Source organism: Prosopis cineraria, unplaced genomic scaffold (genome assembly GCF_029017545.1).
Source record: "Prosopis cineraria cultivar Desert tree isolate PC_DT_omini unplaced genomic scaffold, ASM2901754v1 PC6, whole genome shotgun sequence".
NCBI classification, from domain to species: domain Eukaryota; kingdom Viridiplantae; phylum Streptophyta; class Magnoliopsida; order Fabales; family Fabaceae; genus Prosopis; species Prosopis cineraria.
This window is the reverse complement of record NW_026555337.1, coordinates 17,047,585-17,061,067: the sequence shown is the minus strand read 5'-3', so window position 1 is coordinate 17,061,067 and position 13,483 is coordinate 17,047,585. Positions and strand designations below refer to the sequence as shown.

The window sequence follows — 13,483 nt, the reverse complement described above, 5'->3', positions numbered from 1 at the left end:
AAGTAGTTTAATTAGTTAATTGGCGCTATTGGGAGTTAATTAGAGTAATTGGATGGTCCTTATGAGTCTATTGGACCTTATAAAGGGTTTAAAAGAGGGCTTACAAGGCTAAGCCACTTTGGGTCCAAATTAATGGGCTTAAGTGAGAGTCTACGAACTGTGCCATCTATCACGATGAACAATGCTATGTGTCACAATGAATAAATTGAAAATTAAATTCGAGTTCCAATTGAAGTAAAGATTTGCAAGGCAGCTCTACTATAAGATTCATCCTAGGAGGTAATTTGAGCTCTTTTAGAGCTTGTAATCTTGCATGTAAGTCTTATGTTCTCTTCTCCTACTCTCCTTCTATGTTTTATTCTAGTTTTTAGGCTTGGAGAAATACTGTTTGAACTCATACTTGAGTTCTACCCATTCCAATGACTTTAATGAAGTTTAAGGGTATTGTTTTAAGTTTCTCTTCTTGTATTTTGGTGGTTAACAACATTAAATGCTATTAATGAGGGGTTTAAGATTAATCCTATTGCTAAGTAATTAAGTTCAAGTTGAAAGGACTAGATAACTATGCTTATTAAGCTTAAGAGAGGTTAAATAAATTAATGGAAGCAAGAAATAAGGTTTGTTTTAATGGGGGTATTAGGTCATAATCATGATTGAGGGTTAATTAATGATGAATAGTCTTTAATGAGGTCTATTGATTTTACTCTATAGAGTAATTGTTTTAGAGGTTGCATTGGTGGGAAGCTCCCTTGGAAATCCAAATTATACTCTTGGAGTGGTAGCTTAAGAGTGAAGGTAACCAAAAATTTAATTTCAGTATATGATTGCTTTTATAGGTTATGATTTTATATAGATGTAGATGGCATGTAATATGTGATATAAGCATAAGTATGATTGTTTTATCTTGCTAGATTGGCATTTTGAGTTATGAAACTTGCTCTCTTTTGCGTTAAGGTGATTTATTATTAGGAGTAAGAGGCATAAGATATATGAACATGAGTTAAGGAGTTCTAATTGGCTATGTATTGAATATGTGATGATTAAAGCATGCAAGCTCATGAATTATTACATTATTTTATAAATGAGTATGAGTATGTCTATGCATATGTACTTTGAATTTGCATGATCATAAATGGGTAAGAGTTCACGTAATGTAGCCTCTATCGAGTTTACGCACAATATTTAGCATAACTATTAAATATATGTGCTTAGTATTGTCATTAACCTAAGGTTATAACATAGGTCGGGCATGATGCTCAGTGTCAATGGGACCTGTGGGAAATGATGTGGGTTGAGCAATTATGACCCTTGTAATTTGTGAAGGGAGAATCTATGGTCCTAGAGTGATTGTAAAAAACTTTAGCCAAATGATCTCTCACAATTGAAGAGTGGAGCTAGCCTAGCTACATGAGTTGGTCTATATAAGTAGTAGCTTATAAATTCAGTCAAATAATATAAAGATAGAAATAAGGTGGTTGCATTTGATCATGCAATTTATTTCTTAATGCTGTGATGATATTAGCATGAGAATGCCATATGTCAAATTATGCTTTGCTTACTGTAATGCCATACTTTGACATGCTTTAATTAAATTGCTTAGTTAATGAGATTGTATAATCTCATTTCTATTTATTAATACTTTTCTAGGAGACGATAAGATTAAGGGAAAAAGGGAAGCTTCAGAGATGAGTGGCCTTTGTGCTTAACTATGTTTTCACAATCTCTTTTACTTTGCTTAACCTCTTTCCATGTCAAGTTACAATCAAGATTACTCACAATGTTGTGTTTCATAAGCGAACCAAAGATGCTAAGATTGACTATCATTTTATTCAGCAGCATGTTGTTCGAAGGACCATTTGACTTGTTCTAATTCTAACCAAGAATCAACTAATAGAATTGTTTACGAAATCATTTCATTCAGGTCGCTTTCATTTCTTGGTAAACAAATTCAAGTTGCTCTCTGTTAAGCCATCTTGAGTTTAAGGGGGATGTTGTCTAAAATACTCTTTAAATATATTATACATTATTGTGCATATATATCAATCATATTATTTTATATTTATATTATTATGTAATTATAGTATTTTATATTATTATGTAATTATTAGTCATTATTATTTTATCGATTTCTTAGTGTATATAATGTACCCTTCATATTAGTAATACATATGACATTTTTTAATTCTTCTCTAATTTATCTTTCTCATCTTTGATAGCTTTTAATACTGAAGTTGTTCATTTTTATATTAAAGTAGTTAATTTTCCAACTGAAATTATTTATGCACATAGCTAATTTTCCACAGGGAACAATGAGGTAATTTTAATTTTAATTTTAATTTTAATTTCATTTTACTATCCTTAATCTATAGTAAAATTTCAAACTTTAACAACTCTCTTTTTTATTACATTTAGTCAAGGGTTCAGACTAAAATTTTTTCCAAGGTTTAAAGCCCACTTGTCCAGTTGATACTCGCTGGGTGGAAATTTACCAGTGTACTAGCCATGATTGTTTTGTCCACAAAAATGTCCAATAATGTGTTCGTGAAGCACTGATAGTTGTAGTATTTCTTTTTAAAATTCAAAAGAATAATTGTATTAAGTTTTTCTTCTTACAATTTTTTCTCCTGGGATAATCTGGTCGGGAAAAACCTTTAGGGATGTTTACCTTTTTTTGGTTTTTTTTGTATAACCAATCAAGGATGGAGTTGGGTGAAATGCCCAAAAAAAAAAAACATAAGTAAAATGACATTTAAGGACATGCAAGATAAATTAATGATACTTACAACTTAAAAAATCAATAATATTGTATGAAGAATAAAGATTACCATAGGGGAAAAATTTTCAAAAGCACTACTAGTGCTATCTCTTTTTAACATTATAACTTAGGCCTTTGGATATTGTAAAAGTGTTTCCATCCTGCAAATTAAAACAAACATGTGTGACAACTTTGAAAAAATTGCTCCTAATAATAATCTTGCGAGCATACACAGGTGGTAAATTTTATATTCCCTTCATTCAAAAATGTAAGATATTTTTTAAGGAGTTGAATGTTCAAAAATGTAAGACATTTTTAATCTTTTGAGATGTAATCATTACTTTTTTTCTAAAAGTGCCCCTATTAATAGTGACTTTATATTTATTATAGGATATTTAATAAGGGTAAATATAAAAAAATAGGATCAGTTTGAAAATACATAACTATTTTATTGAAAGATGAGATTCGATTAAAAATGTCTTATATTTTTAAACGAAAAGAGTAACTTTTTTTCTGTTAGAAAAACGACTATAATTTCAAATGTCCTTACATTGTAATTTCAACCTAACTAGGCACCAACACTAGGTTGAGCCTGATATTTCATCAATAGAACCAAGACTAAGTAGTTAAAAAAGAATAAGTGTAAAAAAAAAAAAAAGAGTGGTGACATTTTCATAAATAAAAAAACTTGATAGAATATCTTTTACATTGGTTCCACATTTAACCCCTTTTTACACCAGTTCCAAATACATTTGGTATAGACATTGTTTGATTTTTTTTTTCAAAAAAAAAGTTTATACCCTGTTTAAAACTGTTTTGTTTTATTATTATGAGAATTAATATTTTGTATAACATATTTTGAAAATAAAAAAATAATAATGAAAATGGATGTTTTTTTTCGTTCTTCCTTATTCTCCAGAACAATAATCTAAAAACACATAAAAGATGTTTTAGGGGCTGTTTGAAATTGTTTTTCATTTTATTGTTTTAAGAACTAGTATTTTATAAAATATGTTCTGAAAATAAAAATAATAAAAATAGTAATTTTTCTCATTCTCCCTTATTCTCTAGAACAATAATCCCAAAATATCTGAAAGTTATTTCTATTTTTTTATTTTCCATAACAATATTTGTTTTTTTCTCTAAAACACTTTTTGAAAACACATTATCAAATACAATTTTTTGTTCTCTTAGTTTGGAGAACAGAAAACTATTTTCAAAACAGGTTATCAAACATGCCCATTTTTTCATTCTCCAAAATAATATTTTTGTTTTTCAAAATACTTCTTAAAAACACATTATCAAATATTTTTTTAATTTGAAAAACAGAAATATTTTCAAAAACATGTTATGGACCTCACCTATACCTGATATAGAGATTACCTAATGTAAAAAGTGTCAGAAATTTTTTTCTTAATAAATTTTAGTTTCTAAACTAGATGGAGCTCACCCGGCCTAAAAAATATCTGCAATTTCTTTTTTTTTAAGTAGCCTATTGAGTGAGTATTTTAGGTTCAGTAGAAGCATGAGTGAGCGTCCTTTTGGTTTCGGGGGTCAATACGGGCCTCAAAACTCCATCCAATTTGAGTCAGCAAGCAAGACTATTCCTCGTCAATATCTGATTCCGGCAAATAGCCGAGCCATTCTCATGATGCTATGGAAGCACCCAGCATACTACACACGTTAGTTAAGTTGAAACCTTAGTTAAGTTGAAACCATAGTCCCCGGCACTTTTAATTGTAACTCTCCTTTGCAATTCATATCTTACATGATTGTAAGGAAGTGTAGGAGATCTGGCTAAAGTTAGACAAACCTTTCAAACTAAATACTTTTTTCTTTTTGAATGTGCAGGATTGGATGGCTTGAAATGCAAGAAACAAGGCAGGGAATACTAGTACAAGAAGAACAAATTGGCAACAACTGTTTGCTCTTGTCTGTTGGGACATATGAAAAGCGAGATACAAGAAAATTTACTTTGATAATGTTAATCAAGACAAATAAATTGGCTTTTCTTATACCCAACAAATTATAAACGATATACAGCTTTTATCAAGAGTGAATATTTTGAACAAAGATAGACTTAGATCTGAGGCTAAATGGTGTCCTCCTGAAACAGGGTGGGTCAGACTCGATATAGATGGTTTTGTTAACTCCTTTGGCGCAGCGGCTTGTGGTGGAGTCATTCGTGATGAAAAAGGAAATTGGATTATCAGATTTTCAAAATATCCTGGTTATCAACCTTATAAAGCAGTCAAATTATTAGGCATTTTAAAAGGCCTTCAACTTGGTTGGAATGCTAATTTTACTAAGATCAATTTACACACTGACTTCATGAAAGCCCTCTCTCTTGTTCAACACAACTTCTCTTATCATCATCCTTTAGCAATTATCATCAAGAAAATCACGGAGATTACGATGAGAAATTGAATTGTCACTTTTGATCATATTTTTAGAGAAGCAAACAAATGCGTTGACTTACTTGCACGGGAAACTTCTCATGAAAACTACGATCTCTTTATCTACAACGAGCAACCTATGAAATGTAGGATCATCTTGGATTCTAATTTATCTTGACTCTTGTAACCCTTGCATGGTTTTGTCCATGTTTTATTTAAAAAAAAAATCATAGTTTCCCTGTTCATTTAAAAAAAAAAGCAAAGGAGCAAATTACCCGACTTTAATTTAAAAATACTGTATCTTCTAAACTTATTTATTATATAAATTATTCTCTCAATTTTTAAAAATTATATAATCTTATTTTTATTATTAATAAAAGTTAACTTTAATTATTTATTAACAAGAAAATAATAAAAAATGATCTCAAAAATTATAAAACATTTACAATAAAGGACTCCAAAAATTATAGACCATGACTCCAAAATTTACAAAGGGTTAGAGTGCACTCTTTTTAAAAGTTGAGAAAATAATTTACACAATAAATAAATTGAGAATTTATGTATTATTGACTTAAAATTTAAAAATAATTTATTCATTTATCATAAAAAAAGTTGAAATTGTACTGGTTTGTATTTCAATTTTTGTTTTAAAAAAGGGGAAGTACTCTTTTAGATTTAAAATGTAAACTTTTTCTCTTAATTAATCTTAATTCAAAATATAAACAATATAATATCTGTAAAAAAATATTTCCCATTTTACCCCCTATATATATGTTTATTAACCTATATATTTATATAAATGTATATCTTGCTACAGTATACATTAGTAAAGTAACAGTAATAATAGTAATTGACACTAAGAATAAAAAAAATAATTCATATTTTTATGCAAATAAATTTTTTATCAGGATACAATTCTTTTCAAAAACTGTTTATATTTTGTAGAGAAGAACAAAGTATTTTTTTCAATCTCATTTATAAATCACATTTTAAAAAATTTATTTAGTTTCATTTATAAGTCATGATGGGACTTTTTAGATAATATTTAAAATATATTTTTAAAATTACTCTTTACAAAAGAGAAAAAATAATATGATATTATTTTTTATTTATTATATAGGGATATATTTAAAATTCTATATATTTTTATTTTTATATTTTTTTTATATTTATATTAACGAAGTTGGTAATAATCACTTATAAAGAGTACCGGACCATAAACAAATTACTGCAATCAACGTTATTGTCATCAGAAGCAAAAAGGCTTTCAACTCTAACATACAAAACTTACTTTTACTTCACAAACATGGCCGCCTCATGGTTCGTTCCTTTCGATTTCGTCTGATTGTTTCCTTATATATGGGTCTCCGTGTGATAACACTGCTCTATTTAATCGTGGTCACTTTGACCTGCAAATGCCAATGTTCTTCTCTATAACCATTACAACCCGTGAGTTTGTTCATCGTTTGTCATCAACCGTTTCTAGAATTTGACATACAGAACACAGAGGCATAATTATTTGCCATTTTGCCAAAAACTTATCTGTTGAAGGTTTATTTAACAAAAATTAATTTAGTAAAAGTTAATTATTATAATAAAATTTATATTTAGATATATATTTTTAAAAATTAATTTGTAAACTAAAAGTTATTTAAATTAATGATAATTTGTGCTTTTGAAATGTGCTTTTAAAAATAAAATAATAAAAAAGAAAATTAATTTATAATAATTTATAATTTTTATTATACAAATATAATATATTAAAAATGTTTAAAAAATGTGAAAAAATTTAAAATAACATAAAATTTAATATGTTAAATAATAAGAATAAAAAAATATAAATTTTAATATGTTAAAAAAATTATGTAAATGAGGGATCACAGATGACAAGAAGAGAGAGTGGAAACAAAAAAGAGTTAGAGGGCTATGAAGTGAACTTGTATGAAAAATGCAAAAAAATCAAGAATAGCATGATTAATTAAAAAAATAAGTATAAATTTATTTCCCTCATTGAATGCTCAACTCACATATGACATTTGAAATTCAATTCAAAATTGAGTTTCAAAGTTTACTTCCAAACCTCATTTCAATACATGTCTCAAAAGTTATTGGCCAATTAAAAATTTTTCAAATAAATTTTGACATATGAAAAGCTTAAAAGTACTTTTCAAATGACCAAATGCACCCTGCATCTGTAATAATGGTGCTTCACGAATACAAGACTCTTAAATGTGCCTCCTCTTACACTCTCGTCTTACTTTGGTGGAATATGTTAATGGCTACCAGCTAGTATGATACAAAAAGGACACAAAGAACAGAAAATATGGCAGCTGAAATTAAAGCATATAAGAGTATAAGATACGAGGCCATAGAAGCTGGAAGTGATATATGCGTTCAGAGGACTCGAGGGTTAGCCTTTTTCCTGGAGAAGATACTAATGAGAGGAATCAAAGGGTTCTTCTTCTTCTTCTTCCTGAGGGAAGGATGCCTCTCCAGCTTCTCAACACTCTGTGGGTGAATGACATGAGACAACACAGAGGGAGGATTCGCAGATGTGACGTACCTTTTCTTCTGAAACTCTTCTGACCTGCTCAAGTTCTCAACGAACTTGACATCTTCATTAATCTCGCATTCCACTGCATGCTTCTCCTCATTCTCTCGTTGCTTCAGCTGTTGCAGCTCTTGCTTCGTCTGCTCAAGCTCTTCTTGCAGAGACGACAAGCAATGCGCCATTAACATGCTTTCCTCCCTCGCCCTCTCCAGATTCTGCCTCGTCTCCTCCAGCTCTACTGCTACTCTTCCCACCCTCGATGATTCTTCCATCCCATTTTCATTCCCTCTCTTCTGTATCTGCATGTGTGTGTGTGTGTGTGTGTGTAAGCGCACTTCATAAGCAGCCTATCTCTTTGATTTGTCTTGAATAACTAAGACAACAAGAAACCAAATATTTTGACAGACCCACAGGGCTTGCTGCAATAAAGAGGATCATTAACTAGCAGCCATCTGTGCACGGACTAACTTTTTAAATAATTGCAGATGATTGATTTTTCAATTAAATATTCCAAAAGGAAGAAGTGGTCGACCTACTCTTTAGTCCTTAATCAATAACCAGAATCAGAGAGTCCGATTGATCTGTTCATCAAAGCCAGACAATAGAGGTAAAATGGAATTGAGGATTGCCTTCATAGGCTATGGTTTATTATTTGTTCATTTTCTGTGTCTTTATTCCATCACACGACATGACAAAAAGAAGCAACAACATTGTAATACAAGCAAGCGTATCCTGTGACTGTTTACAGCTTTAACCACCTGAAGATTGCACCACCCTGCAAGCAAGCATAACATTTGGAGCTTTTTCTTCAAATGCTCCAAATTAATTTCTCGTGGATAGCAATTCTGGGAAGTAATAAATGGAAATAATAACAAACAAAAAAAACATGACTAATGGATCACCCAGAAGAAGAGAGAAACGAAAACAGTGATATAAAAACATTCAAAGGAAGCAATAAATCAAAACATGGTTAGGGTGTGTGTGATATAAAAGGCGAAGGATACAAAGAGAGAACCTCTTTGAGCTGGGTTGCATAGAGCTCTTGCGCCAAGACTTTCTCACCGAACAACGAAACAGCCTCTTTGACGGAGCGGAATGGTGCTCTCGTATCTATCTCCGCCTTCTTCATTCTGGGTGCCAACGCTTCTATCACAAAAACAGAACAAGTAATAGACGTCCTTCTCTCAGTGTTGGTATGGGACAGAGAAAGGTTGGTTTCCTGGGACTGAAAAGAAATGAAGGTTTGAGAAATTAATATGAGAGAAGAGCTTCGTTTCTTGGCGTCCACTTCACTGAGAATTCGGTCGTATAAAAAGGCGGTGGGTGGATGCTTTGGACTCGAATTGAATGGCCTTTTTGATTGATGACTTTTCCCATACACTATGTTTGAAACGGTGTCGTATGAGGGAACTATTTAAACGACAGTTCGTTATGAGCAAGTCATGTCGTGGTGGTCGGATTATTGGGCTGTGGCAGAAGAATGAAAGGCGACGGAAGGAGGGCAGACTCAAAGCTTGAAGGAGACCAAAGTGACAAATCAGTGATGGAAGATTTCGAGAAGATTGCAATCAAAGATGCGATGGAAGCGGAAGAAACAGCATCCGAATCAACGAGCATCGTCCTTTTACTTCACCAGTTTCTTGAAATTCAGCAGCGCAGAGCAGAAGCATATTCCAAGCTGAAAAGGTATATTCAATATCGGCTGGCCTTGTTTAGATTCCTGGAAAATATAAGTGAATTTGATCTTACTTTTTCACTTTTGAGATATACTTGTTCTTCTAGCTCATTTTACGATAGTTTATTCCCTAATCAGACATATATAGGAGAATGAATGTTACTGAGTTTGTCATAGTTCGTGAGTATGCTTTCTTTGGCTGCCGTTAATTTGTTATGCTTATTTGTGAAGAAATAATAATAACAAATTGGAAACAAAAATATGAGAAAGTTTTGACACCAGGAGCAATCGGATTGCTCCAGGAATGCGCAAGAAGAACAATTAATTTGCCCTGTTCGGAAAAATGTTGTTTGAGTCCTCGCAAATGTAGAGTCAAAGTCCAAAAAATATTCAGTGTTAGCCGTGATATATATGCTAAATTCCCAAAGTTTATCAGTTTGGATCTGTATCTGAGTATTGGGTGGCATTTTCCTGTTTCAGATTTTATGGATGGGACAAGAATGTGTGTGTGTGTGTGTATTGTATTCAACTGGATAAAAATGGCATCAACTTCATGTCATTATGCTTCAATTTTACCATTAAAAAAAAAAAATAGTGCTCAGGTATTCGTCTCGAAATGAGATTAGACTCTGACTGACACTTTATCCAATATCTGATATTACAGGGGTTTTTCCGAGTACATGACTTCCGGAGGAGAATTAGCTTACCAACAACTTTGCAGCGAGATCACAATAGAGTTCAATGATTGTTCCAAAAAAGTGACAAATGATTCCAATTTTACTTTTGTTTCTTTAAATGATCTGCCTCACTTGGCGCCTTTTTCTTTAAGTCTTTTTTCTGCTTTAGTATAGGTCATTGAGTTGGAGTCACTATTCCGAAGCTCTGACCATTGTCGAGTTGATCTAGCACAATTGCTTAGAGCTGTTCAAGATCAGGAAAAACAAAAACTACAGCTGGTACATCTCTATGTTCGTTAAATATTCTCACATAATTGCTTGTATTGCTAGGATTTCAATATTGATGCAAGGAATTAAGCTTTTACGATTTTTACGGCACTTTTCCTTGCCAGCATGTTCTCTATGTGATGTTTATGATTAAATTAAAGTGTGTCTCCCTATATTCATTATGTTAGATAATGAAAATATAAATATAATTGTAGATGGTAGATACTAGATAGTGCCTTGGCTTTGATGACCGTACCTCATACTGTCAGTTCTTCCTGCTATGTCAACATGTTTTTCACAAAGGCAAAACAACACTGAATTCCTCTTTAATTGGTTGTTTACTTCATCTGCTGATCATGTTAGCCAACGTGTAATTGAAGTTTCATGACCCTCGGTGTCCAGCTTCGTGATTTGTTTAATCTAAATATAGTGATTCAATATAAGGGTCATTAGCTCAAATGTTCTAGTTAAACCTGATATACACCCAAATTTAGGCTTCAAACATTGAAAAGAGTTAAGCGCTTGGTAACACTCTTGGGTTTTGCTTGTTTCTCCCACTTCAAGACCTTTCCCTAGCTCAATCTAGAAGACAAAACCTTGAGTTTATGTCAATGTGGCAACTAGCAACATGATTTTACATCTATGATTTGCCCCAGAAGAAAATTGGTCATGACTAGACATCTTTTGTTTTATGATAAAAAGGAATTACACTTCAAAATGCTCTCATATTCCAGTTCCATCAAGCAAACATTTCTATGCAGGAATGAACATGCACCAACCGTTTCTCATTTTACCCATTTTTCTATCCCAGTTTGCATTTGATAAAATATCCCTCATTCATTGAATTTCTTTGCTTTATATTCTGTCTGAAAGCAATTTCTAGATATGTACTGTTCTTGGATTGTGTTGTCTCAAAAACCTCTTTTTTCTTTGTTAAGTTATACTGCTTTATCACTTTCAACTCAAACGTTTATGTCAGTCCTATGATTTCTTTCTTTCCCTTCTCTCTCTCTCTCTCTCTCTCTGTGCTGACTAGTACTTTTCTTTATAGACAGCTACCATTCAGCTGTTAAAGAAAGCTGGTCGCCCATCTGAACGTCTGGTCAGTCATGAGAATTGTACATTTACAAAGCCACAAGAGCATGAATGTGTTCATGTTCATGAGATAACAGAAGCTGCTGGGACGGAAGAGGCTGAAGCTGACGCTGAGTATGATAATGCTCTCAAGGAAGCAATTAAGGGTGTCCAGGATACTGTTACCACGATTAATGAGCATCTAGAAGAAGTCAGGTATGAAATTGCTACCCTTGAAGTTGAGTGATTGCTCATTGAGTCTCATATATTTAAGTTCCTGGCCGACATCCACCTTCAGGCATATAATTATTTGTCGGGAATGTGAGATAGTCTAACTGGGTTGATACAAACGTTCAGGCTCACAAAATTGGGCAGTTTGGCGCCATATGGCTTTTGTTTGTGCAACACTTTGACCATTAAAATGTAAATAGTGTAATAGACACTATAAAATGGATTGATAGCTCATGGATGTTGTTTAATCATAATTAATTTATATTAAATTATCTTTTGAAACCCTTGTTGATAGGGCACATTGGCATTGGCCAGTCCACGTAGCCGACAAAGCTTCTTGTTGTTATTGTTTATGTTTTGAAGCACCTGGGTACTGAGCAGAAATGAGTTATGGATGGAATTGAACCCCCCCCCCCCGGGGAAAAAAAAAAAAGTTGGTTTGTTGGCTGTTAAGTACATGAGTGTGCAGCCTCTTTGTTTATTTTTTCCTTTTTTTGCCCATCTTGTAGTTTTGTATAAATGTGTGCTATTTATACCTAATGATGTGTTCAATCTTTTGAACTCCCAAACCCCCCATAAAAATAAGATTGTGGACCCTGTGCTTCGTATAGAGTTTGAGGTGAATACTATGCATGAGTTACAAATAATGTTCTTATAGATTTATTATATATATTAATATTAGTACAGATATAGCCCTCTTAAACAATATCAACATAGAATGTAAACTTTATAGTAATTTATTCAATTAATTAGTTATAAACGGTACAGCTTATATCTCGAACCTACACAATATATGGTGAAACTTGTATAGTTTTTTCCCCCTCTTGGCCAGAGAAGCTTGTATTGTTTATTTATGTATTAGTTTATCGATTTAAATTATTTCAACAAGCAAGAGTAAGTGGATTGATGAAGTTCACAATATTTTGCAATTGTTGAGTAGCTGTGGAAATGAGAATAGACACTACAAAAGTGGATTGGTGGTGGATGCTGTTCAAAATATCAATCATTCATATTAAAGTATGTTGTGAATTACTTATGTTCTATTGAATGGTAATTTGGACTCGAGTCTTTGTGGTGGTTTTTGAGTATGTTGATGGGCTCCCGGCTCTTAAACTTTGTTAATATAGAAATTAGAAATGCAAGATAAGATGTATAGTGTAAAGTACAATTGGAAGTTGACTGGTCTTCACAATTCTGAAATTGGAGGGCAAAAGGGTAATTTTGCGGGCTACATTTTGATCAATGATCGAACGAGAACAAATTTAGCGAGTGGAATATGCTACTTGTATCTTTAGTTTAGACCTCCCATGGTGAGACGTATGAGCCAATGAGCGATATAAAAATTGATAGGATACTTTATATTGTAATTATCCTTCCACCTTAAGCTATAAGACAGTTTGGGATAAATTACGAATATTAATAAAACTTAATAATAACATTTTACAAATGTATTGTTTTAAAATAAAAATATGAACTTTTAATACTACTTTTTATTTAATATAACTTTAAGTTTATACTTTGGCTATTCTAGTTTTCACATTTCAACAGAACTTTTGTGATTTTTAAAAAGTAAAAGTTGTTTATCTATTGTTTTATTTCTAAATGTATATTTTAAAAGTTCATTCATATTAGTATCAATGATCATTTTTCAAAAAGTTAGGGAGAGTTGCTTTTAGCATTTTAAATGTGGGAGTTAAAATTTGTAAGCATCTTTTTTCCCATGTTTGCCTTTGTTAATATTTTTTTAAAATGCAAATAAAAATATTTACAAATATTTTTTCAACATATCAATTTGTTATTAGTTAAAGTATCCAATTTTATATTATTAAAAACTTTCTTATTATGTATTTTCTAACG

General features: G+C 31.8%; 2 protein-coding genes across 3 annotated transcripts; one reads left to right on the top strand and one right to left on the bottom strand.

Moving 5' to 3' along the window:
* Positions 1 to 7,048: 7,048 nt before the first annotated feature.
* Positions 7,049 to 9,040, bottom strand: LOC129312695 (WEB family protein At1g75720-like). 2 transcript variants are annotated; one of them, XM_054955370.1, is made up of 3 exons: positions 8,718 to 9,040; positions 8,461 to 8,547; positions 7,049 to 8,001 (listed from the first exon to the last, which is right to left on the bottom strand). In XM_054955370.1, exons 1-3 carry the CDS (start codon positions 8,829 to 8,831, stop codon positions 7,546 to 7,548), a joined length of 657 nt encoding a protein of 218 aa, XP_054811345.1. In that variant the 5' UTR covers positions 8,832 to 9,040; the 3' UTR covers positions 7,049 to 7,545. The 2 variants fall into 2 exon arrangements, with proteins under 2 accessions (XP_054811345.1, XP_054811346.1); XM_054955371.1 differs by lacking the exon at positions 8,461 to 8,547 and having other exon boundaries at positions 7,051 to 8,001; positions 8,718 to 9,033.
* Positions 9,041 to 9,138: 98 nt separating this feature from the next.
* LOC129312694 (uncharacterized) lies at positions 9,139 to 11,908 on the top strand. The gene is made up of 4 exons (XM_054955369.1): positions 9,139 to 9,388; positions 10,042 to 10,135; positions 10,229 to 10,333; positions 11,373 to 11,908. Exons 1-4 carry the CDS (start codon positions 9,183 to 9,185, stop codon positions 11,640 to 11,642), a joined length of 675 nt encoding a protein of 224 aa, XP_054811344.1. The 5' UTR covers positions 9,139 to 9,182; the 3' UTR covers positions 11,643 to 11,908.
* Positions 11,909 to 13,483: the final 1,575 nt, after the last annotated feature.

Coding starts and splice junctions, on each gene's coding strand:
- LOC129312695 (XM_054955370.1), bottom strand. CDS start 8,831: ATGAAGAAGGCGGAGATAGATACGAGAGCACCATTCCGCTCCGTCAAA. Junction 8,548..8,717: donor ATGCAACCCAGCTCAAAGAG/GTTCTCTCTTTG, acceptor ATTACTTCCCAG/AATTGCTATCCACGAGAAAT. Junction 8,002..8,460: donor CAGGGTGGTGCAATCTTCAG/GTGGTTAAAGCT, acceptor ACACACATGCAG/ATACAGAAGAGAGGGAATGA.
- LOC129312694 (XM_054955369.1), top strand. CDS start 9,183: ATGAAAGGCGACGGAAGGAGGGCAGACTCAAAGCTTGAAGGAGACCAA. Junction 10,136..10,228: donor TCAATGATTGTTCCAAAAAA/GTGACAAATGAT, acceptor GCTTTAGTATAG/GTCATTGAGTTGGAGTCACT. Junction 10,334..11,372: donor AAAAACAAAAACTACAGCTG/GTACATCTCTAT, acceptor TTTTCTTTATAG/ACAGCTACCATTCAGCTGTT.